Source organism: Zygotorulaspora mrakii, chromosome 7, assembly GCF_013402915.1.
Source record: "Zygotorulaspora mrakii chromosome 7, complete sequence".
NCBI lineage: Eukaryota > Fungi > Ascomycota > Saccharomycetes > Saccharomycetales > Saccharomycetaceae > Zygotorulaspora > Zygotorulaspora mrakii.
In genome coordinates this window covers 110,948-136,123 of record NC_050725.1, presented here as the reverse complement: position 1 = coordinate 136,123, position 25,176 = coordinate 110,948, and the positions used below count along the sequence as shown (strand labels likewise).

At 40.9% G+C, this 25,176-nt stretch overlaps 15 protein-coding genes and 1 non-coding gene across 16 annotated transcripts; 8 read left to right on the top strand and 8 right to left on the bottom strand.

Moving 5' to 3' along the window:
- Positions 1–280: 280 nt before the first annotated feature.
- NDT80 (transcription factor NDT80) lies at positions 281–2,299 on the top strand (the record flags this gene model as incomplete). The annotated part of the gene is made up of 1 exon (XM_037290028.1): positions 281–2,299. One exon carries the CDS (start codon positions 281–283, stop codon positions 2,297–2,299), a length of 2,019 nt encoding a protein of 672 aa, XP_037145923.1.
- A 105-nt stretch (positions 2,300–2,404) lies between these two features.
- On the bottom strand, positions 2,405–2,500 carry HG535_0Gtrna5F. The gene is made up of 2 exons: positions 2,463–2,500; positions 2,405–2,441 (listed from the first exon to the last, which is right to left on the bottom strand). It is a non-coding gene; the product is annotated as a tRNA-Phe (tRNA).
- A 174-nt stretch (positions 2,501–2,674) lies between these two features.
- On the top strand, positions 2,675–3,166 carry FYV6 (Fyv6p; the record flags this gene model as incomplete). The annotated part of the gene is made up of 1 exon (XM_037290027.1): positions 2,675–3,166. One exon carries the CDS (start codon positions 2,675–2,677, stop codon positions 3,164–3,166), a length of 492 nt encoding a protein of 163 aa, XP_037145922.1.
- Positions 3,167–5,013: 1,847 nt separating this feature from the next.
- HG535_0G00800 (uncharacterized protein) lies at positions 5,014–6,126 on the bottom strand (the record flags this gene model as incomplete). Its single annotated transcript, XM_037290026.1, has 1 exon — positions 5,014–6,126. The coding sequence occupies one exon, from the start codon at positions 6,124–6,126 to the stop codon at positions 5,014–5,016; it is 1,113 nt and encodes a 370-aa protein (XP_037145921.1).
- Positions 6,127–7,717: 1,591 nt separating this feature from the next.
- Positions 7,718–8,062, top strand: FPR1 (peptidylprolyl isomerase FPR1; the record flags this gene model as incomplete). The annotated part of the gene is made up of 1 exon (XM_037290025.1): positions 7,718–8,062. The coding sequence occupies one exon, from the start codon at positions 7,718–7,720 to the stop codon at positions 8,060–8,062; it is 345 nt and encodes a 114-aa protein (XP_037145920.1).
- Positions 8,063–8,113: 51 nt separating this feature from the next.
- On the bottom strand, positions 8,114–10,138 carry EAF7 (Eaf7p; the record flags this gene model as incomplete). Its single annotated transcript, XM_037290024.1, has 1 exon — positions 8,114–10,138. One exon carries the CDS (start codon positions 10,136–10,138, stop codon positions 8,114–8,116), a length of 2,025 nt encoding a protein of 674 aa, XP_037145919.1.
- A 265-nt stretch (positions 10,139–10,403) lies between these two features.
- On the top strand, positions 10,404–11,852 carry NAM9 (mitochondrial 37S ribosomal protein uS4m; the record flags this gene model as incomplete). The annotated part of the gene is made up of 1 exon (XM_037290023.1): positions 10,404–11,852. The coding sequence occupies one exon, from the start codon at positions 10,404–10,406 to the stop codon at positions 11,850–11,852; it is 1,449 nt and encodes a 482-aa protein (XP_037145918.1).
- An 81-nt stretch (positions 11,853–11,933) lies between these two features.
- On the bottom strand, positions 11,934–13,538 carry SRV2 (adenylate cyclase-binding protein; the record flags this gene model as incomplete). The annotated part of the gene is made up of 1 exon (XM_037290022.1): positions 11,934–13,538. One exon carries the CDS (start codon positions 13,536–13,538, stop codon positions 11,934–11,936), a length of 1,605 nt encoding a protein of 534 aa, XP_037145917.1.
- A 261-nt stretch (positions 13,539–13,799) lies between these two features.
- HG535_0G00750 (uncharacterized protein) lies at positions 13,800–14,447 on the top strand (the record flags this gene model as incomplete). Its single annotated transcript, XM_037290021.1, has 1 exon — positions 13,800–14,447. One exon carries the CDS (start codon positions 13,800–13,802, stop codon positions 14,445–14,447), a length of 648 nt encoding a protein of 215 aa, XP_037145916.1.
- A 46-nt stretch (positions 14,448–14,493) lies between these two features.
- Positions 14,494–14,831, bottom strand: YSF3 (U2 snRNP complex subunit YSF3; the record flags this gene model as incomplete). The annotated part of the gene is made up of 2 exons (XM_037290020.1): positions 14,494–14,742; positions 14,829–14,831. The coding sequence occupies 2 exons, from the start codon at positions 14,829–14,831 to the stop codon at positions 14,494–14,496; spliced, it is 252 nt and encodes an 83-aa protein (XP_037145915.1).
- Positions 14,832–15,002: 171 nt separating this feature from the next.
- On the top strand, positions 15,003–19,850 carry THO2 (Tho2p; the record flags this gene model as incomplete). The annotated part of the gene is made up of 1 exon (XM_037290019.1): positions 15,003–19,850. One exon carries the CDS (start codon positions 15,003–15,005, stop codon positions 19,848–19,850), a length of 4,848 nt encoding a protein of 1,615 aa, XP_037145914.1.
- A 152-nt stretch (positions 19,851–20,002) lies between these two features.
- INN1 (Inn1p) lies at positions 20,003–21,241 on the top strand (the record flags this gene model as incomplete). Its single annotated transcript, XM_037290018.1, has 1 exon — positions 20,003–21,241. One exon carries the CDS (start codon positions 20,003–20,005, stop codon positions 21,239–21,241), a length of 1,239 nt encoding a protein of 412 aa, XP_037145913.1.
- Positions 21,242–21,392: 151 nt separating this feature from the next.
- Positions 21,393–22,490, top strand: HG535_0G00710 (uncharacterized protein; the record flags this gene model as incomplete). Its single annotated transcript, XM_037290017.1, has 1 exon — positions 21,393–22,490. The coding sequence occupies one exon, from the start codon at positions 21,393–21,395 to the stop codon at positions 22,488–22,490; it is 1,098 nt and encodes a 365-aa protein (XP_037145912.1).
- A 65-nt stretch (positions 22,491–22,555) lies between these two features.
- Positions 22,556–23,251, bottom strand: RPC31 (DNA-directed RNA polymerase III subunit C31; the record flags this gene model as incomplete). The annotated part of the gene is made up of 1 exon (XM_037290016.1): positions 22,556–23,251. One exon carries the CDS (start codon positions 23,249–23,251, stop codon positions 22,556–22,558), a length of 696 nt encoding a protein of 231 aa, XP_037145911.1.
- Positions 23,252–23,714: 463 nt separating this feature from the next.
- PGA2 (Pga2p) lies at positions 23,715–24,095 on the bottom strand (the record flags this gene model as incomplete). Its single annotated transcript, XM_037290015.1, has 1 exon — positions 23,715–24,095. One exon carries the CDS (start codon positions 24,093–24,095, stop codon positions 23,715–23,717), a length of 381 nt encoding a protein of 126 aa, XP_037145910.1.
- Positions 24,096–24,299: 204 nt separating this feature from the next.
- Positions 24,300–25,034, bottom strand: ALF1 (Alf1p; the record flags this gene model as incomplete). The annotated part of the gene is made up of 1 exon (XM_037290014.1): positions 24,300–25,034. The coding sequence occupies one exon, from the start codon at positions 25,032–25,034 to the stop codon at positions 24,300–24,302; it is 735 nt and encodes a 244-aa protein (XP_037145909.1).
- Positions 25,035–25,176: the final 142 nt, after the last annotated feature.

Genomic DNA, 25,176 nt, shown 5'->3' with positions numbered 1-25,176 from the left:
AAATATCCAGAAGGGCGGCTAGCTCACCTTTCGATCACTAGCTACAGTAATTGATTTAGTGTCAGTACACTAATCTGTCAATTGTGCGCTCTCATCAACTGCAGACAAGGTATCATTTGTGTTGGTGTTTCCTTCAAAGTGCTGTTATTGAGAGCAACTTGAAGTGGTGGTCTCACTGGTTTCCGAAGGTACAGGTATAGGAAGCAGGGGGGAGGAAGAATTCAGCAATTCGCATCGGTCAGCGGTTACATTGCTTAGTGTCAGAACTGTATTAGGTATAATGGCGAGGTGTTTTCATGCAGGTGCCAGTCAAAGTGAGGCTAGAGCAAGTGCTGGCTCGGAGGAGGATGAAGAAGAGCAGGATGCAGTGATTAAAACGCATGTTAACGAAGATGGGACCACTTCAAATTATTTCGACAAAAGAAAGCTGAAAATTGCGCCTAGATCAACCTTGCAATTCAAAGTGGGTCCGCCTTTTGAGCTTTTCGGTAACTATTACAGTGTTACGGAGGTCAACACATGTCGCAGACTCAAGTTTCGAATTGCGCCTCGTATCGACAGAGGTTTTGATTTCATAGATGGGAATTGGGTGGGCTATAAAAGGAACTACTTCACCCTGGTTTCGGCATTTGAAACCCCTGGCTGGGAATTGAAAGACTACTTGAAAGGCACATTTCAGTTGAACGTTAATGCGGGTCATAGATCGGAAAATTACAAGATTAAGTATTTTGCGATTAAAATTCAGGCCAGAAATGATGACGATTTTTCGAAAATCAATTTGGTCCAGCACACAGCAAAGAGAGATAAAGGCCCCCAGTTTAATCCGGCAACTTATCCGTTAATTCCAGCACCATTGCCAAAACATCAAATAATAAGAGAAGCGTCTAATGTGAGGAATACAGCCAAGATGCAAAAATATGATTCGACCTTCTTTTTCCATAGGAACCAGGAAGATCAATCCCAGTATTCAAAGAATAGTTTACTGAGAACATATCCTAATGATCCTGTTCAAAAAGTTGCAAGGTACGAAAGAGTTCAATTTTCATCAGCAGTCAATAATAGAAAGTCAACGCAACAAAGTAGACATTATAGGTTGCACGTGGTTCTTGGAGCTGTTATTCATTATGAGGGCTCTTATCTCGAAAATTTTGGTAAAGATAGTTCACCAAATTTGTCGATAAGTGAAGAAGTGTTCCTGTTAGATGGAACAAAACAAGGATTTGTTCCTTTACAAGAGATGAGAACGCCTTCCTTGATAATAAGGGGAAGATCAGCTTCTAATTATTGTTCTTCACAAAAACCTACAACGAGTCCTAAATTGTCATGTGCAGGTACCATTTCGGGTACTGTTTCCCGGAGAGAATCCAGTAATATACCTGTAACGTATTCTCAAACACCTCCGTTGGATACAACAGTACTGTGCTCGTCTCCTATCAAGGTCAAAAGTAATCGACCAGCAAATAGAAAATCTAACGTCATTGGTGCCGTAACTTCGTCAGTAAATCGTGTAAATGAAAATGATGATGTGATTCTCAGAAAAAACAAAAGAGTGCAGACACTTGAAGAGATAGAAAAAAGTCTTAAACTTCCATTAAATCTTCAATCTAAAAATGACGAGAATAAATCAAGTTCTCAAATTTCTTCACTAACACGTCCAGCACTTATTTCAAGGCATAGTTCAATAGATCCACGAGAAATTGAGTTAAAACCTTCACCAATTAAGAGAAGCCGTTGTTACAGTAGCGATTTTGGCGATCTTGATGAAAGCCGTTTTACAACGGGATCACTTGCATTAACAGCTACTTTAAGATCGCAAAATTTGAATAGTTTTAGCAAAAGAAGAATGAATCAGAATGTTCTTAACCCTGAAAGCTCGCCAGAAACCTCATACAAATCACCTCCAGAAAAATCGAAAACTTCGACTCCCTATAAACCAAAACAAAACTGCCAAGTAGATCGTAAGTCTGACCGCGATGATTCGAATAATTTCGGGGACTCATCTGGCACAGGAATGGATTCCCTTTCGATTCCAATTCTCGATGATTCAACATCAAATTACAACCACGTAGCAAATATTGATAGCATTCACTTGGAAGTTGATGCAATACCTAGAAGTTTCACCAAGGTAATTGGAGAAAATTCTTTCACCAACCTCTATCGTCAAATGGAACAAACGACTCGTGAAACTTTTATGGCGAGACAAACCGAAGAAAATATTGTCTCAGTTATAAATACACTTCCTTCTCAAATGATGGCTGTTGAAGAGTTTTATGAAGAACTTGGGTTTTATAAGCAATAAAACAATATATCATTATTACTTATTTTATATATTCTTACTGGATGCCAAACGCAGGAGTGTTTCCATTTCAGTAAGCAACGAATTGTTAGAAGATTTAAAAATAAATGCGAATTCTGTGGATCGAACACAGGACCTCCAGATAACTTTTGACCGAAGTTCAAATTCTTCAGTCTGGCGCTCTCCCAACTGAGCTAAATCCGCTTACTATTTGATGGAGATTATTATTCATGCTATCATATATATTGGTAGGTATAAAGCACATGACTCTTTCTTATTTGAATTGTTAAATGTAAGGTATATTGGTTGCTACCTCAATTGTATGGCAAGTTACAACGGAGGCAACAGCTGACAGCTTCAGCAATAGGTTATTAGGTAATGTCTTTCACAGACAATAATACAAAGAAGCGACCACTAAAATTTGTGTCTGAAGGCATAACAGACCTCGAGACGCAGAAGGTGCGTGAACAGATAGAGCAATCAAAATTCGAAGCAGAGTGTAAAAGAAGAGATAGGAAATCACTGAGAGAGCAGCTAAGATCGAATGCAATAAATAAACAAAAAGAATATCATCAGTTGGTAAAGGAAAAAGATGGATTCAACAGGCTGAGCCAGGCAGAGTTAGATTTTTTCCAGAAGATTGAAGATGATGAGAGACAAAAGGAAGAAGAACTTCAACAATATTTGAAGGACAAGGGCATACAATTTGAGCAGAGAAAATCAGAAATTACAAATTCGAAGAAAGAAGTACCGAAAGATGACGAACTGAACCTAATAACCAAAAAGACAGGCCCCCAGGAAAACTTGAATGGCATAATAAAAAAAAAAAACAAGCCTAAGATAAAAATGAAATTGAAAAAACTACCTTAAAAAAACCAATGCACCAGGTATATTTATTCTATTATATAAAATTGGCTATAGAACGAACTTAGTTAAAATAGATTTCCCAATTATAAATCCCGAGGATGCTTAGATCAACATAGCACCGACAGCGACCAAACCAGCCAAAGCGGCACCACCGACTTGGTTAGCACCGTTTTCGGTTTGGCTAGCAATAGAAGTGGTAGTACCGTTGCTAGCAGTGGTTTGTGGTGGAACTGAAGAAGGACCAGCAGTTGGGGCAGTGGAGCTTGGGGCTTGAATTTGACCATCACTGATTTGAGAGATAGCAGATTGAGCAAAAGCAACAGAAGCAGAAGCAGCGGTGAAAGCGATAACGGAAAATTGCATTTTTGATAAAGTTAAGCGAAGGATGGAAGATGAGTTTGTAATATTCTTCTTGATATTCACACTCTGATAAGTGATACAAAATACCACATTATAATTCAACTTAGAATAAGTGCTCCTTTATATACGATAAAGGCTCACCAGCTGGCCTTGGCTCAGCAACGAAAAGCTTCACTTTGAAAACATCATAAAATGTATCAGTACATTTTTTTGACCTCTGCTACTGCGAAATCTCCCAGCATATCTCCCACAGTCGTTGTTCTCGGCAAGAATGTCGTCCTTCATGCCGTTATTGTTCGCGTCTTTCTTACTGGATTCGACCTTAGGTTCCGAGCTGGCTGGAACTTCAAGGACCCCGAACGCTATTTTTGATGCATTTTTTTACATGACAAATTTGGGTACAACGCGAGTAACCTTTCGCGTAATACGTAAACATTTTTCATCTCGCAGTATGCAGCAGGATACTACGAAAACTGTGGTTGTCATGCAGGATTGAGGTCTTTCCAGAGCAACTATGCCTATTTATTCCCAATCTGCTTTTAGTACTTGCAGTAAAAGTTGTTTTTGCGTCATTTGGTCACCGTGTCTGTCTAAAATTAGCCTCGTTTCAGACTGGTGTCTGGCATTGTGTATGAAAAGAGTGTTGTTTCTCCAGTAGTCGAGACCTAATTGGGTGGGAAGTTGCCCCATAGCGTATTGAGGCCATTCCTCATTAGGAGGGAGTTCGACGAAATTAGTTGCAGAACAGCAGAAAGGTGGATTAGTCTGGACCGGATGGAAGCTGCGATATTGCATGAACAGAGCTGATTGCTGAAATGCTGTCCTGGACCGTTGCCAGGTGTTACGGATGGCATAAAATAGTTTGAAGCCAGGCCCTACCACTGCTGTAAATAGTATTTCGTATCTAGGTTAAGCTCTCAGTGCCTGTCTGTTCGATGCTCAGCTATCATGTTGCTGATAGTAAATATCGGCCACTGCTCTACCGCTGTTCACTTTTGATGTATCCACGTCTTCTCGTTAGTGCAACGCAGTGTGGTTTTTTACAAGTTGAAGCCAATTCTTGAATCAGAGGATGCTCTTCAAGATATCATTATGCTGGGGACACCACCTTTCATCTTGTCATTTCCTTAACTTGACTTACATCTGGCTCCTTTACTCTGTTTGCGGAGGTCTGTAGCTTCTTTATGACTCTATGGCAGATGTATAATTGTTTGATTGGCCTACTCTCTATTAAGAAGCAGTCTAGCTATGGGTCACAAACATGAAACATCATATCCATGAAGCCAATCTATTGCAGTCCCACACATAATCATATTATTGCTCAACATTTCCACTTATACTTTGTTGATAATTTATTAACTTTTCATTAGAAAATGCTGCACTTTGGCGGCAAGCGAATGAAATTTCAAAAAATAAAACAAATGGTAAATTATGAAAAAGACTTACTATGTATTCATTATGTAACCTGCACTTCTACACAGTCTCGTGCACTAAAACAATGCCACATATTTAACATTTGAATTCTTACCCTGTTTGATGTCATTCAACATGTCGGGAACGGCGTCCAAACCTTTGAAAGTTTGAAGTGGTATGTGATAAATTTCACCGTTGTTGATTTTTGGCTCAATGAACTGTATGAAATCGATGGCTGTCTGTCTGTATTGAGGGTTAGCTGGTATTGTCATGTTACCAAATGGCACTTCAAGCCCAGTGACGGAGTAGAGCATTGTACCTTCAACCTTGACGTTTGGATTTCTTTCTTCCGGTTTGATGATTTCCTCGTTCATGGTTGTTAACTGTAACAGAGTTGTAGGAGCATCTTTTGAACCTAGTTTGTAAACTTGAGTGAAGCTTTCAGGCGCAGATACGGCATCCAGCAACTGAGGCAAGTAGTCGTACGTCTTTTTTATTTGTTCAATAACGTCTGAATCATGATAGTCGAATAGTTCGTCTACCCCATAGCTTTTCAAGGTTTTTTCGTGCTTTTTAGAGGCGACAGCAATGATCTTAGTGAAACCGTTCATTTTTTTGGCGAGTTGAATAGTTAACTGTCCCACAGCTGTTGCTCCACCCCAAACTAACAACGGATAGTCGTGCTGCGGTTTTGCAGGCTCCCATTCCCTTTTCAAACCCATGTTATAGGTTAAAATTTGGCCTGCGGTAAAGAGGGAAACAGGCAGCGAAGCAGCTGCCTCAATAGATCTCACTGGACCCGCGGGGATGAATTCCTTGCCGCCCAGTGTGGCACCGCTTGGAACCTTCAGCGATATATTACTGTCCAAAACTGAATAGTCCGCGAATGCACCGTTCTCTGGATGCTTGACCGAGGAACCGTGAACAACACTATATATCTCGTCCCCAACTTTGAAGTTTTTCACGTTACGACCCACTTTGACAACTTTACCCGCTACATCACAACCGACAATGGATCCCTGCGGGCCAATTTTGTATGTCGCATGTTTCCAGTCTGTTGGGTTACCAGCAACTGCTTGCACCTTGACTAAAATTCCTTCGTCACCAACTGGTGGTACAGGAACACCGCTTTTAACGACGACACTGTCGCCTTCAGTCACTGCTGCTTTCATCGTACCTGGTAATGACATGTCTACGGAAATACTTTACAACAAAAGGTGCTTTTGAAAATGTCTTCAAGAACTCCCTCAATGCATTTCCTTATCCATGATTGAGCTAAGTCTTATATAGACGCATATGGCTTTGCTGTGATCGTAGTCGATCACAATGCTTATTAATACGTTACCCTATTACCTTACTTATTACCGGAAAGAGCAATCGTATTTCTTTCACTTTGCGAACCAATCCAAAAGGAAAAAGGGTGGTTAAGGAGAAGGCTGGCATGAAGCAAAGTGAAGCAAGGTGTCCAAGCCAGACCACTTGCTAGCACCTCAACTCTTATGAGAACAGCCGACAAGAAGTCCAGATGTTACATATCGCCGGAGTGATACCTCTGTTCAGGAAGGAGAAAAACGGATGCTGATTTGCAGGCGAGTTTTAGCATTACCATGCGCAGCATCGCAGCAATTATCCAAGATTTAGCAACATACTAAGATCGCGGTTGGGGTTTCGCAACTCGGAATGCTCTGCGTGTGTCGGCTCGTTTATTGCTGCTGCAAAAGAGTGGTAGTTGCCGTTGCAGTAGCCATGCTTTAGTGGTTGAAATTCTAGCAGCTTACGGAGGAAGCAAGGAGGAGGCAAAAGTGGCTCTCGCTTCAGGGACTTTCCTTAGCAGATGCCACCGGGTATGTGACCCTCTTGGACGCTCGTCAAAACTGCGCAATGGCTCGCTGATCACTCTCAGTTTGGCGCACTGGGCGGCAAGTTGCCATGTCATCGTTCGGCTACTTCAACACGAACTGCTGAAATTTATGTGGCTCGTCCCTATCGGTCCTTATTGCGGCATGTGAACGAATCAGAAAAGATGCGCTCCACACAAGATAGACGGTCAACGGCTTGGTGTCCCGCAAAAGATTGATATCTCTCGAATGAGCTGAATGCCAAACACAGAACACAGTTCGTTTAAGCACTGACCGCTGCATATGTTCATAGAGCTAATAGTAGGATACCCGGAAACAAGCGAGAAGTCTCAAAATGGCTCCTGATCAATACGGGATTTCGTGATTGGGCTCTCCAGACCTCTGCTATAAAACTCAGTTACAGAGTAGCCTCTTTTTGGGGAACCTCAGCGTTCCCGTTTCCTTCCGCCTTAGCTGTTCGGGGCATCTGCTGCACCAATAGGTTTAAATGCCATTTCTCAGAGTGCTCCTCTCACTAGCCCTACTTCAAGGATCTGAAAGAATACATGGTGAAAGTTCCATAACTATATAGAGACCTCGTACACGCTTCAAAGGCAAGCAATGAACCAAGGAAGGCAAAGACTTGTTTGCATTTTGTACTGTCCTAATCATAGAATCGTAAATAGCAGCATCGATTGCCCATCGCACCGAAGTAAGTTCACCCTTGGTTGAGCAAAAGGTTCTTCTAAAGCATCCAACCCAATTCATGCTAACAAAGGGCTATTTGGCAAACCCTTTGTTATTACCCTGCTTTTATGATTCATTGACTTCGAGCGGCAGAGCATGTTAAAGTTTATTGTTGAGAATGGCAAACAAGATATAACCAGGGATGATCGACAAGACCAGAGTTGAGAACTGTTCATAAGTTATTTTTGAGAGTACAATGTCCGAAACAATTGAAGGAAACGTCAAGGTTGACAGATTAGCACCAGGTGATGGAAAGACCTTCCCAAAGAATGGTGATTTAGTTACCATCCATTACACTGGTACTTTGGAGAACGGCCAAAAGTTTGACTCTTCGGTTGACAGAGGTTCCCCATTCCAATGCAACATTGGTGTTGGACAAGTCATCAAGGGATGGGATGCCGCTATTCCAAAATTGTCTGTGGGTGAAAAGGCCAGATTGACCATTCCAGGCCCATACGCTTACGGCCCCCGTGGGTTCCCAGGTTTGATCCCTCCAAATGCCACTTTAGTTTTTGACGTTGAGTTGTTGAAGATCAACTAAATAAGTTATACAGTTGCTTATATGTTTTTGTATCTGATTAACGTTGTCAATCTACTTTCTATTCCGAAGCCTACTAGACACTCTTGTGCTGACCCGTTTAGGTGCTTTGGTGGCCGGTGGACTTACTTGATCAGTGCTTGGTGTATTCTGGGCTTTATTTTCAGTTTTGGAATCAGTTTTGGAATCAGTTTTGGAATCAGTTTTGGAATCAGTTTTGGAATCAGTTTTGGAATCAGTTTTGGAATCAGTTTTGGAATCAGTTTTGGAATCAGTTTTGGAGTCGGGTTTGGACTCTGTTTCGGACCCTGTTTTCGGCCCTTTAGTGGATTCAATCGTCTTTGCATCAATAGATGGTGTGGCCTCATTTCTCTTTCTCCTCTTCGGAGAAAGTTCAGTAGGTCCAGGAGTTGCTACTGATGAATGTCGCGTTCTCTTCGCAAGAGGCTGATCATTAGATGGTATCTTTGAGAGATTGGCATTGACGTTGACATTGATCACTACATCTATGTCCGATATTTCCTCTTTACGCAAGTCTTCAGAGGTGCTTCGTTCATCTCCGCTCTCCGCCTTCCATTGATCGTTTCCGTGGCTCAATTTGGTTTCTATGCCCTCTTCAGTAGCTGAATCGATGCCTTTTAAACTTTCATTTTGAGGGGCATGTTTATCTGGACCATCGTGAGGAGATTCTTGTTGCGTTCTTCTCACTTCTGTAATTTCTTGCTTTTGGTCCATGTTCTGAATTTCTTTGTCATCGATATCTTGAACCTTCTTTGGCTCTTTCTCCGGTACCTGCCCTCGTACATTCTTCGTTTCTTTCTCTTCTTCTTTGTCTTGCACCTTCACTTCTTCCTCTTTTTCTTGTACTTTCATTTCTTCTTTTTCTTGTACTTTCATTTCTCCCTTCTCTTTCACTTTTTCATGAGCTTTGTCTTGAACCTTGTCTTGTACTTTCTCTTGTTTTTGTTGCAGATCTTTTCCCTGAGTTTGTTGAGGCTCTTTTCGCTGCTGTTTCTTATGCTCCTTTTCATTTCCCTCCTGTTTCTCTTCCTCTCGCCTTTGCTGTTGCTGCTTCTGATTCTGTTCGTGTAACTGTTCGTGTAACTGTTCGTGCACCTGTTCTTGTGCCTGTCCTTGTGCCTGTCCTTGTACCTGTTCTTGTACCTGTTTGTGTACTTGTTCCTGTTCCTGCGCCTGTCTCTGCACCTGTTCGTGCACTTGTTCCAGTTCTCGTTTTTGATCGTTCTCTTTTGATTCCTTCTTCTCTTTTTCTTGTTCACTTTCCCTCTGTTTCTCGTACTCTTTCTCTGATTTTTGCTGTTGTTTTTGTCCTAGCTCATGAGCTAGCTTGCTTTCTTCACCAATCTGCTGCATTTTGCCTTGGTACACTTTGTCATCAGGTGCCTTCTTAAGGTCTACTGTTTGCTCATAGTTATCTTTGGGAGCACTTTCATTGCTGAAAGAGTCAGGTCCACTTTGGTCGCTATTGTCCTTATCTGCGTCGACTTTTGGAGATTTGCGAAGTCTATTTGACCTTCTTGTGCGAATATTGCCTGAAAGAGGTTCTAATTCATTCGTTATTTCTTTGTGATCCTCAAATTTTGGATGAATACTCTTCTCAACCTTGAGCATCTTGTTCGTGGTACTTTCGTTTCCTTCTCGTTCTTCCTCTTGGTCTGCTACATCGTCTCTCGCATTGGCCAGTATCAGTTCCCCATACTCGTCCCAGGTCAGCTCAAACTCGCGCTGAAACGCCAAGTCGTACCTCTTCTCCAGCATGCTTTCGTCTGAACCGCCAGTCGGCACATAAGGGTCTGTCGGTTTCCGATATTCCAGATTGTCCATGGCATCAAGATCGTAGTATAGGGATAGCTTCTCCCATACATCATTCGCGGTAAAAGCCTTGCCAGGTTTCGAACCATCCTTTTGCAGCAGTGTCACGGGATACTTTTCTGGATGATTCAATCTCTCTACTATGCATATCATATGGAAATGCTTATGAATTCCTGCTGGCTTGAATTCTGCAGCCCATCTGAAAAGCCTTATTTCATCAACAATGGTCCATTCGGCGGCCATCATATAATTTCAACATTCACCCTTTTGCCAGCATATAGTCTCAATATCTCAGCGGTAAATTGTAGATCATTTTATTGTTTATATCAGATTCCTTACCAGATAGAACGTCGCGAATGATATTTTGCAAAATTTTCAGAATATGCGATTTTAGTATACACAGTTGAAGGTCGAGGTTTCTTGGTAATAAGAGTCCCTTATCCATTCCAAGGACATTATTGGGCGTGCAACCGAGATCACAACGAACTGACAACTTGAGCGTGGTTCGACGATGCCAAGAAAGGCAGTTCTTTTGAAATCTCTGACGAGGGGCCGAGTACGCACTTCGTTCAATAAGTACAATTTATTTAATCTGTACAAGAAGGGTCAAGTGGATTTTAGATCAAAGACTTTATACCAGCAGAAATGGACTGCAAAGCAGGAAACGAGAGCATATCATGGTGAGCATTTGACCGAGAAAAGATGGCAATGCATCTTCAATCCAAAGCTAGACTCTGTTGCTCAACTGGATGCATCTTTACGTGGAAGTACCACGGACGAAACACCCTTCCTTGCACAGACGTATGCAGCTTTAGAGAAAAGGTTAGATTTTGCCGTATTTAGAGCAATGTTTGCTTCTTCGGTAAGGCAGGCCCGTCAATTTATTCTTCACGGTAACGTTTTCGTTAATGGAATTAAGATTGCACATCCTGGTTATACCTTGAAGGCTGGCGATTTATTTCACGTGAAACCAGAGAAAGTGATGCAGGCATTAGGAGCGCGTAAACCAAGTTTAGAAGAGGGTCTGAAGGTGGATAAGACACAAGTTGTATTGTGGAATAAATACGTGAAACAAGCAAAGGAAAATCCACGCGAAGTTTGGGATGCAAAAATAGCTAAGATAAGAGAAATGTCCGATTCAAACCCAAAGAAGGAGCAATTCCTGGAATTTTTGAAACAGTATAATAAATCTTTGGAAGCACAGGAAATAGAAGAAACGCGGTCCTGCACGCCGAAAGCTATGCTAGAAAAAATGATCAAAGTGCCACTTGGTACGGGGAAACAAGTGGAATCGCTAGCAATCGAAGACTTCAAATATGTCGTTGAAAGGAATCCAAAACTGGCGAAGAGGGCATTTGATTGCTTCGAACACTTTGCAAAATCTGGTCAACTAGCACTGGACAAGTTAAAGCTTAAGAGTCCTGAGGAGCTTTCGAAAATCGTTGACGGCTTGATATCGTTATCTGAAGATATGAAGAAAAACATGTCTAATGGCGAAAAAATTGCGATCAGAGCAGGGAAGCAGCATCTATCCGAATTAGTGAAACTTTATAGTGCTGATATAAGAAAGAGCTTTGAATCTAAGATGGGTAATCAAGCTGCAGTGGAGATTCCTTATGATGAAAAGTGGCTCTCCAAGTTAACTTTCCACGATTCCATCGATCCTAAAGTTTTAATGGAAGATGAAGCGCAGGCCAAACAGAGTGTGAAACTGCCTTGGCAAACTCATGTATATGGTCGTGAAGATCCAACTAAACCTTTTTTCACGCCGTGGAAACCTAGACCATTTCTTGCACCATTCGCTATTTTACCACATCATTTAGAGATATCTTTCAAGACATGCCATGCTGTATATCTCAGAGACCCTGTTGCCCGTCCCGGTCACTCTGAGGTTATATCTCCATTTGACCTACCCGTTCATGAGCGTGCGTACATGTACTATGTCAGAAGGGGTAAATAAAAGACCTTCAGACTTTAGGCATTTCTAGATATATGTATATACGAAAATTCTCTCTACTGTAAATAGTAATACACATGTTATTCAACCAGCATGGTCAAATACACTGCTTTGCAACTTGCCATTAGAGAAAGTATGTTTTAGTTGTTCAGGCACTGGGAACTCAATAAAATCTCCATCTTCGCCAACTGGATAATTCACATTGATAGCGGTAGAGCATGATGTATAAAGCTCTGCGTCAATTGACTCTTTTGAAAGATAGATATTACCGCCGTCACATTTGTCAAGTGTAACCTGAGGCAAGCTGTTTTCAACTTGAATGCCGAATTTTACACATTTGATCACTTCAATACCAGAAATACTGGAATCGAGGACAATGCTTGTGGAGGTGGATTCATTCATTGAAACTGCATTCGCTTTACCTTTTATTTGAACAAGAGTGTTTGAACAGTTTCCAATGAATATCGATTCGTCCTTTTGAGCTTCGATAATGATTGGCTCAGTTTGGTTTTCATAATTTTCAACAAACCATTTACTGCCAAGCATTTCCTTTCTGGGTGGCTTCTTTGTTTTTAAAGTCGAAGGCTTCAAAGGCTTTGGTGGGGGGGCTTTTTGTGAGACAACTGATGATGCTCGCAATTCAGGATTTTTATGTGTCTGTTGCGATTTATCGATTTTCTTAAGACCCTTAGTGATGTTTTCACCTTGATTCAACTCAGCGAAGACTGCATCAAGACCCTCAGATTTTGTTGCAGAATTCTTCGCGTCATCTTTCACTTCGAACACAGCCGCTGGAGGAGGAGGAGGTGGTGGTGGTGGGCCACCAGCATTCGCATTGCTAGCAGCAGAAATAGCTGGCGCTGAAGTTGGCGATTCTTGATCTTTTGTCTTTGCTTTTGAAGCTGCTTCTGCAAATTCCAAGCCTTCTTCTTTCCAAGAAACACCCGTAGTATGATATTGTTTAACGTACACTATGGTTTCATCAAAAACGGAAAGGAAACCCTTCACCCATTCAACCGCATCTGGATTGACATCTTTAAATTGCTTCAAAATTCTATTGGTCCAAAATTGAGCTGCATCCTTAAAACTAGCTATTAGTGAAACAGGCGTGGGATCTGCGATCCACGAGAACAGAGGGGCACCTTCTGCAACGGCATTTAAAAAAGGGAAGAATTCGCTTTGGCGATTATTATCCTTCAGATCATTTATCCCCAGAAGACTTTCATTTATAGGTGCCAATGCGTCACTAAACTCCTTCGAGCTAAAATCTGGCTTCTTGGACTGAATAGCCACTTTTAGAAATTCTAGCTGATACGTGTATGCATCTTTGAAGAGTCTCACGACCTTCGAAACAACTGGTGAAATCTTTTCAGATTGCTCAACAAGAGGTTCAACATTAGTTTTTATCAACCTCTCAAATTCAACAATGCTTTGAGGTTCTTTTTCGTACATTGCCTCCAATTTTGAACTTGAGGCCGAATTGGATGGAGAGGAGGAGGCAACTTTAGGTTCATTTAAGGACATCACGTCGTTCGAAGACCCTTCATGAGATAGAGTTGTGCCTGCCATCTTTGACTCAATGTATCCCTCTTGATAAATAGTTACATCTTCCAACCTGGCGGTGGCATCCTCCAGTCTTTTCAACAGCTTGACTAGGTTATAGCTTTGCATACTGAACTTTTCAGACATTTTTTCTAATTCCTTGTTGATATCTTGGTCAATTGTGCAATACTACTTTCCAAGCTGTATTTTGTTAAAAGTAGCGAAGTCCCCTATCTGTTGCACAAGTTTTCGATCATGTTCAAAACATGGAAACGGACATTGTGAAATTCTGACCGCGAATCAAAAATGGCTTTAAACAAGAGACAAGAGTACAACTACAAGTAACTTCCTAAAGTTCCAGCTCTAGGCCGTCGTTCAGTTATCACACATAATTTTCAGTGAGGAGAGATGGCAGGTATTCGTAGAAAGCATTTGAAGCACATCAATGGTAAAAGTCTGATTGGCAGAATCACTCCAGTTGATAGAGTCGAAGCAAACAAGAAACAGGAGCGTAAGGAGGGTTACACAGTAGTCAATGGTAAACTTGTGAGCACTAGTGATGTGGGTGTGTTGTTGAGACAGGCTACATCGAAGGTGGAGGCCAGAAAGTTTGTGCAGTCTAAGAAGAAGAACAAACTAGAAAAGACTGGTCCAAAGAATGGCATGAAGTTCAAGAGAGAAGAAAGTTCAAGCAGATATCTTCAATCAAAGAGGGATAGAGGCAACATCAAGAATCACTCCCGTAAACCGGAAAACACACTTGTTATTTCTACCGACAGCGACGTCTCCAATAAGGTATTACTCTTTCAAAATCTTGCATTAGGTGTTAACCAGGAGAGTCTGAAGACAGTTTTACAACAGTTATCGGACGCTCGCATCTCCAAAGTGAGGGTCAGAGATTTGCCATCAGGATCTGCAACTGCCAATGTCTGGCTCATCAATCCAAATTCGCAAGAGCTGGAAAGAGTACGGAAACTATTTGATGGCGCTCTAGTTGACGGCCGAACCATTAAGGTGACCGCGGTTCCGGAATCTAGTCGTAACCTGTCGTATTGAATTAAATCTGTTGTAACATTAAATATAGTCTAAATAAAATAATATTTCAGTCGTCCCTTGGTCGTACTTTGCGCTGTCCCATTTTCCTGATCATATCGATCTTTGTGGTGCGCTTGCTGATGGATCCTGCACCAAGCGAAACATATTCCAGTGTTGCAGCATGCCCTTGCAAACTATTGTATGTATCCCTTTGCACATTCGTCAGCCATTCTTCCTCCGCTGTCTTCTCCGTGCCAATTCCAACGTATTTTTGTTTCAATACAAGAAACTGCTGTTGTTGTCTCTTTCTATCGGACTATAATATGATTGGGGGAAGTCAATATCATTAAGTTAGTAGAGCATATTCTGACTGAACAATAAAAAATGTTTGTGGGTACGTACCATACGTGGCTTTTTTATTTAGTTTTTACTTCATCTCTTGAATAATAAGTTACGTGCAATTTTCATCATTCATTATTATATGGGAAAACTTCATATCTCACTTATTTTGCAACTTGTCAAACAGAGAGGAACACAAAGGACAGAAAGACAGCTTCGCAGAGAGGCCACGCTGCAATGAGTCAAAATTTAAGTTGTGTACTTGATGTTCTGTCTAAGAAACAAGAAAATTTGGCTGCAAATAGGAGAATTTTTACTACCGATTTCATAAATCAGTGGCCTGTCAAAAGTCAAGAGCTATGTTCTCAATTTAGTAACCTAGAAAATAATGAAGGAAGAAAAAAGTGGCTTAAGGAAGTTTTCAATGAATTGATGGATATTTTAAGTGAACAGCGCTTGCCGGGGAATCTTTCGATGCCTAGCATCTCAAAATTAATCGACGATATCATTTTGGGCGGAAGTGGAGACCTAATGGGACAAGAATTGACATCAATTGTTGGAAAAATGTTCATATCGGTGCTACAACAATCTCCCGAGGCTGATGACAACAAAGTGGCAGCGCTCGCCAGAATTACTAATTCATTGCATAGGGAACTCTTCAAATTCAGTAGAATCTCAACGAAATTGTTGAACAATGAACAAACTGTATTATTGAAACACCTCTTAAAGAAATCCAAATACGAGCTAAAAAAGTTCAATTTGCTGGCCGAATGTTCTACGGGATATTCTCAGCTGACAATGTTACTAATAGCGGCCTATAATGATATCGACAAAATGCAAAAGATTACATATTATCTGAAGCAACTTTATCACATTGTCGGGAAATATTCTCTAGACTCTATGCGAACACTTGACATTATACTTCAGCTATCAAGTGCTTTTATTACCGACCACTACATGTTTCTGGTCAAGCTGCTTAAAAAATCGGATTACTGGCCTACTAACTGCCCTGCAAATAACGGCATCTATGAGAGTTTAAATATTGGTGGCAATATGATTGCTTCTAATATTATTGCATTTTCTCTTTCCAGGGATGGTACATACAGTGATTCAAAATACTTAGACATGGTCTGCATATTGATTAAATACGGATTTGTGAACTTTGTATCAATTTGGGAAAACGTTGGACCAGACAATGAATCCTTGGAAAGATACTTTGTCGGATTCGAAAAAAAGTTGGAAGCCGAATCTATGAAGAATGCTTCAAATCCTCTGGCTATGGCAGCAGCTCTGACGGCCGATGAAGATACCGAGAGCGTTTCAAGGGAGGATGGGAAGGAGATACAAGGTGAAAAATTAATCGATGCTGCGCAATGCGACTCGAAGGAACATCACTCGTTGACTCAGGATGACAGTTGCGATGTATCTGTAATCTCTAAAGGAAAACTGCAACTTCTTGAAAGACTTATTGTGCATGGATGTACTTGTGCTGCTTTTTATGTTCTCAAAAAATCACCAAAATTTGTTCAGATTCATGACCGCATTCCAATCTACATATCCAGAATCTTCAATTATATGATTGAACCACTTTATCACTCTAAAGTTTTTTCACCTTGCGGAAAGCTGAAAAGTGCTTTGCTGGATACAAGACTAGAAAATGGTGTAATGTCACACAAAGTTAGGCTGCTAGAGGAAATCAGATCGCACGACCCATTTTCGCATCTTGAATTACGCACTAGATCGGTTTTTTATTTCTCTGAATGGTCAGAAAAATTGGACAGGATTCTTTCTGTTGAACAGTTATTCAAAAGGTCACACGAGTTCCTTACCGTATTGGGAACGTACTTGGCAAAAGATCCAAAATTAATCACTAAGATCTGTAGAATTGGTATCGCGGATATTAAGGAAAATCCAGAGTCCATAGAGAGATGGATGGACTACGCTAGAAAATTCATATTTCCAGCAACACCCACTCTTGAAATCAATCCTGTTGTGGCAAGTGAAATTTATGGTCTCATGAAGCTCTTTCCGTTCGAAAAGAGATACTTTATGTACAATGAAATGCTAACAAAACTATCTCAAGATGATCTGCCGATCAAGTTTGCTTTTAACAGAACCGAAAGAGAGGCAAAGGGAATTTTAAAAGCATTAAGTGTGGATAATATCGAGCAGGAATCGAGAAAACTTGCAAAACTTGCTTCCACAAATCCGCTTGCAGTGTTAATTCCAACTGTGAAGCAGATTGAGAATTATGATAAAGTTTCCGAACTCGTCGTCTTCTCTGCCAAGTATTTTAATGATTTTGCTTATGATGCTTTACAATACGTTCTTTTGTTACGTCTAACTAATGGAAAAACTCCAGTTCAATCAGATGGAGTCAATCAGGCAATGTGGGTCCAGCGACTAGCCGTATTTATCGCAAATTTAACTAAGAGCTGTGAGAAGATGAACATTAATAATATCATCACTTATATTGTCAAGACCTTGCATCAAGGCAATATCATTGCAGTTTCATTAATGAAAGAACTGATCAATAAAGTCGGCGGAATCAGAGATTTGAACGAGGTGAATCTGAAACAATTAAAGATGCTGAATTCAGGTGAACCGCTTAAAAGAATAGCTCGGAAGCTAATTTTCGATACTAGAGATGAAAAAAATGAGATTGCTACGAAACTACTAAATCTTTTCTCAAATCAAAACGCAGTATCTGAGGTCATTTTGTTACTCTATAGATTAAATCTGAAAGCAAATTCTCATGAGGCTCATTACAAAATCTTATCTTCCAGATGTGACGAAATGAACACTTTACTGTGGTCATTCATAGAGTTGGTCAAACATTGCTTCAAGAGACAAGTTTTCAGTCAAAATGTTTTACCATTCGATATTCTCAAGAACGATTACCACGTTTCAACACCTTGGGCTTTTCATATATGGAGAGATTATATGGAGGAATCTAATGCAGAAGGGAGCGCTTCGACAGACAAAATCCTAGACGATGCTTCTTTCGAAGATGTGGACTTTTCAGAAATTTCGAAAGAGCTTTTTATAACTTTCTGGAAGTTATCACTTTACGAAGTTCAGTTCGATAAGGTCCTCTACGAGGAAAGAAAAATCTCTCTTGAGGAAGAAAAAAGCGAGGCTGAATCGACCAGAAAGAAAAACGAACTTTCGAATAAGTTAAAAGATCTCTTAGGCAGGTGCCTTTCTCATCAAAAGACCTTCAACGAAAACAAAAGTTTTCTTGAAATACAAGCCTCTGCCTGGAAAAATAACTTTTCTCAAAATGGTTGTTTACCATTTTTCCAGCATTGCATCATTCCCAGGGTGCTCTTTTCTCCCGCAGATGCTATGTATGCAGCCTTTTTCTTAAAAACTTTTGATGTTCCATACCAACTGCTAATATTTGGACAATTCGTTGACTCCAAAGTTCTTGGCACCCTTTTATTTTGCTGCACACGGTTGGAAGCTGGAAACATTGGTATCTTTTATAGGGCATTTCTTGGAAGCTTGGAAGAATTACGGAATAATGATAAATTGGATAAACTGCAGCATCGCGAATTGTATGACATGCATTGTAAGATTACCGAACAATTGATTGAAACACTGCGCAATAAAAACTATATGTCGATTAGAAATGGCATTGAGCTTATGAAGCATTTGTCATTTGTATTCCCCCTTGTTGATACTCAAATCGAACTGGTTTGTGTAACACTAGAAGAAAATTTGGAAGAAGAACAAAGGGAGGACATTAAACTTCCGACAAATGCACTTCTCGGCCACTTGAAGGCAAGATTAAAGAAGGCGACGAGGTTGCTTGACTATTGTGAACTGAATGATACAGAAAAGAAAGATCAGAACACCTTTCAGTCAGAGTTAGATGAGCTGAAACAGTATAATACTCTTTTAGCCAACGAGAGGAAACAAGCAGAACTCAGAAAGAAGTTCGAAATGAACAAAAAACAAAGAGAAGAATCTCAAAAAATGAATGAAGAAACACAAGAGGCAGACAGTACTAGGTCCCCAATAATTGCCATTCCAAAAGGGCCATCAGCTGATATTTCAAATAAACACATAAATGAATCGCCGTCACCACCGGATATAATATTGGAAGTTATCAATGAAGTAAGTGAATATCTCAGAAATGACAGAATTGATAGAGTGCTTGCCTCAGTAGGAAGTGAACATGTAATAGTTCAGGTGGGGCAGCTACTCAATGTTCCAATGCCAATTCATGATTTGCGTAACTCTCTATTTGAAATATTGGAAAAGCATTTTCTCTCACTGTCTCGTCCTGGTATCAATCCCGATATTAAACGAAGTGTTGGAGAGTTGAAGAATAGCGTAGAACATATCACTCGTGATGGAATCAAGAGAAATTATGAGGATTCATCTGTTGCAGAAGGAGAGAAAAAGAGGAAATTAAGCAGATACAACTCCGATCGAGCGGTAAAAACAAGTGGTCAATCCTTCGAAAAAACCAATGAAAGAGGAACGTTCACTAAATCCAATAGACAATACACTACGAGGCCCTCTGAGAGAGATCTAGAAAAAAAGTCCTCTGTTAGCAGATTTTCTAATAACAGTAGGCCGGCTACCGAAAAATCAGACGAGCCAAAAAGTAAGACGTATTATACTAATCGTCAGCATCGTGGAAACTATCAGGACAAGACTGAGGAATATGCCCAGAAAGACAGATCTCTCAAAGCTTCAGAGAGAAAATCCCCTTCCATTCCCTTGGCTCCCTCGAAGGCTCGTGCCGTGAGTTTCCCAGATGGGCCGTCATCTACTAGAGGCGTGAATAAACCAAGTGACAGAAAACCTCAACCCGGTGTACCCTACAAACTCAAAGCACCGCAAAATGGTAATGGTCGCAGGTTCAACGACTTTCCTCAGGAGACTGAAGAAAGACCAACAAAGAAGATTAGATTGGATGAAAAGCGCTATAACCCTGGAAGGAAAGACGACAAATCGTCAAGAGATCACGAGGCCAGCGATGGGTCGAGATATAACAAGAGTTCAAGGAATCAACCGCTTCCTCAAGGTCCAAGGGCCTCAACTGAAACAAACAGCAGATATCAGGGATGAACCTGGTGCATGACGAATTTCAAGTGTTATATAGACGTTTGTATTTTCAAGTATCCGTCATGTGATTTAGCTCTTTTTAAGTGTTAATGAAACATTGAAGAGCGTAAGCGCGTTCAACATCAGAAAACTGTTTCAACATTAGATGATGCATAATGGTAAACAAAAAAAATAATACTGGCAAAGAACACATGGCGACCGAGTCTTGGAGTGGGAATCATGGGATTTTGTGTGTATATATTAGCAAAGCCAAAGACTTACCAAATCTGAATAAATTGGATAAGCAGAATGTTATGCTGCGATTGCGCATAGCGCATATGACTAGAGAAAGTGATGTGTTACTTAGAGCAGGACAGAATCCTGTTTTCAACTATATGGAGAAATATGAAATTACCCCTGAAGTTAGACCAATAATGCAAGTGGAAGCTTACTGTGATAGAAGGAAGAAACCGCCTATTTTGATTGGGCGAGTGGAAGTAGATCTATTGAACGGAATAAGAGCAGACCCAAAAGAAGGCTATTGCAGCTGGTATGAATTGAAGCGTGAACGAAATGAATTTGCTGGGACAATCTTCATAGAATTAACCTTCACGCCACGTCTGCCGCGTTCCCAAAGGGAAAAACACAACGGTATGACTGAAAATATTGATGCTTCCATAGCTTGTCGAGCAGTACCGAACTTGCCAGGTGATTCACACAATCTGGATTCTGGTACGAATAATAGTGCAAGTGCTTCCTATATGCATGCCTCCGCTGTACGAGATTTTACGCCGCGGGTAGAGGATCAGAGAGAATTTACACCCGTTATCTCCCATTCTCTGCCACCCCTCAGCGATTATACAACTAACTTCAATTCCTCTGTTAGCACGAATAGGACATCCAATACGCAAGACACGGAGGTAACCACAAGTTCGGACACAAGATTTCATTTTGCGAACTTGAAAAAACTAAAAGAAAGAATAAACGTTTTCAAAAACGCCAATAGCTCACTGAATAACAATGGCAATCAGTCAGATACACCAGTTGATATCGAAGCTCTCCAGAAAGCTATTGGAGTAACCTCCCTGGACAACGAGGAAGGTGAAAGAGACACCCTGCACGAGAATCGAAATGATGGCGATCGTCGTACCTCCCGCCTGAATTCCAGCCCACGACTACCGCAACTTCCAGAACCGCCGCTACCTCCTCTGCCTACCAATACGCGGGGCACACCAAGTCAAGGATCCTACATGAATGGGATGTCCTGGTCATCTGGGCATAGATATGAGGCTGCAAAAAGTCCTTTTGAGCTTCGAGGGACCTCCTCACCTCAGCTACCGCCATTGCCCGTAAGTCCACATACCAGAGAAAGATCATTGTCCCCTAGAAGACGCCCTCCACCTGCCTCACGATAGAATAAGATGCCCCTGCCATATCACTCGTTACCAGTATTCACAATGCGCCGAGCCCATCGCGCTCGGCGCAGCAGATAAACAGCCTCTCGGAGTATTTAAGAGTGAAGAAAAGCGAAAGAAACAGTGTTCATGGGGCAAACATCTGTACTTCATGAGAAGGCAGGAGGGAACACTAGTAATACTGCTTAAGGATTACAAATGCCCCGCAATTCCTCCAACTAATGTCTATTTTGTCTTAAAGTTTGGCAAAAGATGTGTTCGCTTCAATGGGCATTCAGGTGAAATGGTTTTGGAATTGGATTATAGCGACTTGGAATCTCCTTTAGAAGTATTCATGTTCCAGAGAAGAAATGGCAAAGGAATTTCAACTGCAACTCGAAGACGTCAATTGGTAGATAAGACCTCAAGCTTTATTTTTGAGTTTCCATACACAACAAAAACAGAAACTCTTACCGAATGGCAATCTTTTGAGGTGGAGTTTTTTAATTACCAGATTCTGTTGCTTTTCGATATTGAATTTTACCCACGTAGCCCCATGCTACCTGCAAAAGAGGGCAATCAGGAGGCCGATGGCCTGACATTTGAAAAAAAACCAAATAATATGTCAACTTCGAGTGATCAAAATGGTCCACCACAAAGGAAAGCTCAGCGTAATACTCCCGATTCTGAAAAGTTTAAACAAAATCGCTCAAAGAAGCGAAACCATTTCAGAATACCACTAATTTCGAACCTTGTGAGAGATTCCTCGACCCGCAGAACAAAGGAAAATTCAGATTATGATGGTACCATATTTTATGATTTGGATGTGCAGTCTGGGGTGAAAGCTTCTTTCAACGGATACAAGCATGGCTCCTCTATCAATTCTCAATCTCTGCTTTCTCCAATGAGTTCAGGAGAGCTATACAAATATATCAAAGTTAATCAACAGAAGCCAGTCAAAGATGATCAATTAACTATGGACGTGTCACCTCAGGACTATTTCAAATACACTGGAAACAGACTGGCTCATGACCAAAATTTGAACTTTGTAAACATGTTTTCCTCAGATAATGTAAGGTTAACGGGCTATTTAGGAGCTGGCAGATGGGATAAGAAGGTGATTTCAGAAGTTTTCATAAATTGGTATCTGAGATGTGATACCAAGCCCATTAACTCGCCCCAATTACCTCCCAAATGTCCCCTGGGTATGCTGTGGGAGGAATACTACTTAATAAATAGAGAAGGTTACATTCATGACGTCTTGAGATAAAAAAAAGTATATAAAAATGCTAATGTACATATAAGAATCATACTTGTGAATGCAAACAGAATGAATCAGAAAGCAGGCTCGTCTCCAGCATCGTCGTCCCCATAATCGTCATCGTCACCATCATCGAAGTACTTCTCTGCGTTGTAATCGTCGTCGTCATCTTCGTCGTCGAAATCATCATCACCCACATCATCACCCGCTCTACCTTCCTCACGGTTTTCTTCCTCGTTATCTTCATCTTCAGCCATTTCCTTCAGCTTTTCTAGCATGGAAAGCTCATCCTGAGCATTTCCGCCCGTGAAGATATTGTCAGTGTTGTCAAATCTAGATAGCGTCAATAACTTCTTCTTATTTATGCCCATTACGTTGTAAAGCTCCTTAGGAAAAATTTCCAGATGGTATGGATGTTCATCAATAGATGCACCAATGTTACGTTTTTTCAGATATCTATCAGAATATCGTTCTATTCCATCCTTTTCGCCCTCTTCATCAACCAGGGCATGCTTCTTTTTACCGTTGTCAGTTTTTTCAACAGCCAAAGACATAGACCCTGTATAGAATGGACCATCTCTAATAGTTTTGCCAAAGTTGATATATGTTACTGCCAAGGATCTTTCTCTAGACGTTATGGGATTATTAACCGGTAATGGTATCTTTGGGAATTCCGTAGTTTCATTTGAAGTTATGTCGTCATACCCTAGCCCAAAGGGCAGATTTTTCATAAAACTGTTTCCACTACTACCACCCTTTCGGAAGCTCATATCATGAATACGTTTATGGATATGAACTGAGCGTAACGGTATTTTTCCTTCTTTTAATTCATTTTTTTTCACATCAGTTACTTGAAGAGCTTGCAAAATTTTTCTGCGCAGCGATGAGTTTAACTGTTAGATGAAAGAAAGGTCCATCAGATGGAAGTTCAAATGATGCCTTTTTAGTGATTGCTCTGCCACCATTATCGCATTACAGACATGAAAAACATCGATTGAATCTGACTACGATTTTCAGTAATTGCTAAAATTCTTTGTACCCGGTGTTACCTAGAAGTCATACCATTTCCAACCGGAATTCAATTCACGTACAAATATTCATATGCGTAGGAGTTGCTAGGAGACTGCTGCTGTAAATGTATCAAAAACTATTTAATGCGTACGTACAATATACACGCCTTGTTTTGCGGGAAGTGCGACTACAGAATCGCAAGAGACGGCAATTAGATGAACATCAATCTTCCAAGAGATCTTCGATATCATTCAAATCATTTTCGCCCTCAAGTTGCTGCAGCTGGGCGCGTTCAACCATTTTGGAAAATACCTCTTCTTGCTTTTTGACTCTCTTCCTCGTCTTATTACCCCAGCCAAACTCTGTGGCAGTGCTGGCCACCTCTCGAGGACGATCAATCAAATTCTCACCCTTCTTTTCACTTAAACTCTTTTCATCTTCACGAACCTGCGATTGCAATTTCCTCTTGGCTAACTCTCTTTGGGCGAGATTTCTTATTAATATATATCCACCCACTATTATCACTAATCGCATCCCTTTTTTCGCATCTATGTCAGCGAATGTGTCATAAATATTGTCACGTATTTTATCAACGAACTCCATTTCGTAATTGCAGATGATCAGATGCACTACTAGACGTCTGTGTCGCTGTAGTTCCTCAAAAAGTGTGCTTTTGAGTGAAATTAACAGTTTTTCAGATGCCAGCTTACTATATCGTTGAAAAACAAAGGACAAAAATATTTAAAAACATCAAGAGTATCGCATTCAATCTATAGGATAAATAATTCTACAATCATATTCCAGTCTTTATACTTCGTCGTCCTCTTCTTCTAAGTCTTCCATGTCAATTGGAAGAGGGACATACTGACTGCCGGTCTCAACATTAAGAGGCTTGATGAAACCGCCGTGATGCGGTGCAACCGGGCCGAAATATAACCGGCCCTTGCAAAAGCCGTTGCTTTTACCAACTGGCTCATCGAATTGAACTCCACACCATACATCGTTGGGATTGATTTCCACTACTTTGCCCACGAATCGTAGCCAGCCTCTCCTCTCCGGCAGTCCCTCCGATTTGACAAAACACCTCTGATTGACCTCAAGCGTTTGCAAGTGATCTTGTAGCAGTTTGGACTCCCTATCGAGCTTAAGCTGGTGTTCGGGATTGAACCTGCCTAACTTGTTCTGTTTCTTCCAGTTCAACACGGTATCATGCTTCTTGGCGTAATCCGCTTCTGGTAACTGATACGCTTCTTCTGTACTTGAGCTCTGGGCCAACTGTGATGCTATTGATTCTGTATTCGTGTCCTCGACCAATATGCGATCCAGCGATTTGTATTTCGATAGCGGATGCGTGTCAGACGTATCACTAGTGTATGTCACCACATCATGTACCTTGCCCTGGCTCTGGAATGTAAGCTTCATATCCTGCGGCAAAATCCCAGTAATGGGGTAGAGCTTATCGCACAATTCTATCAACGTGATATCATCTGTAAGATTTTTTGTAGTTGAGCATAACTGAGAGTCGACGTGAACGTTGACCATTCCTGCGTGCGCTTCAATAGTTTTCGACCTTCCATCTTGTCAACAAGACGTTTTTTTCATCTTTCAGGTATATCGATTGACCTTCAAAAATGAAAAAACAAAATGAAAACTACATTTAACAAGACAACAAGGCGACTAGTAT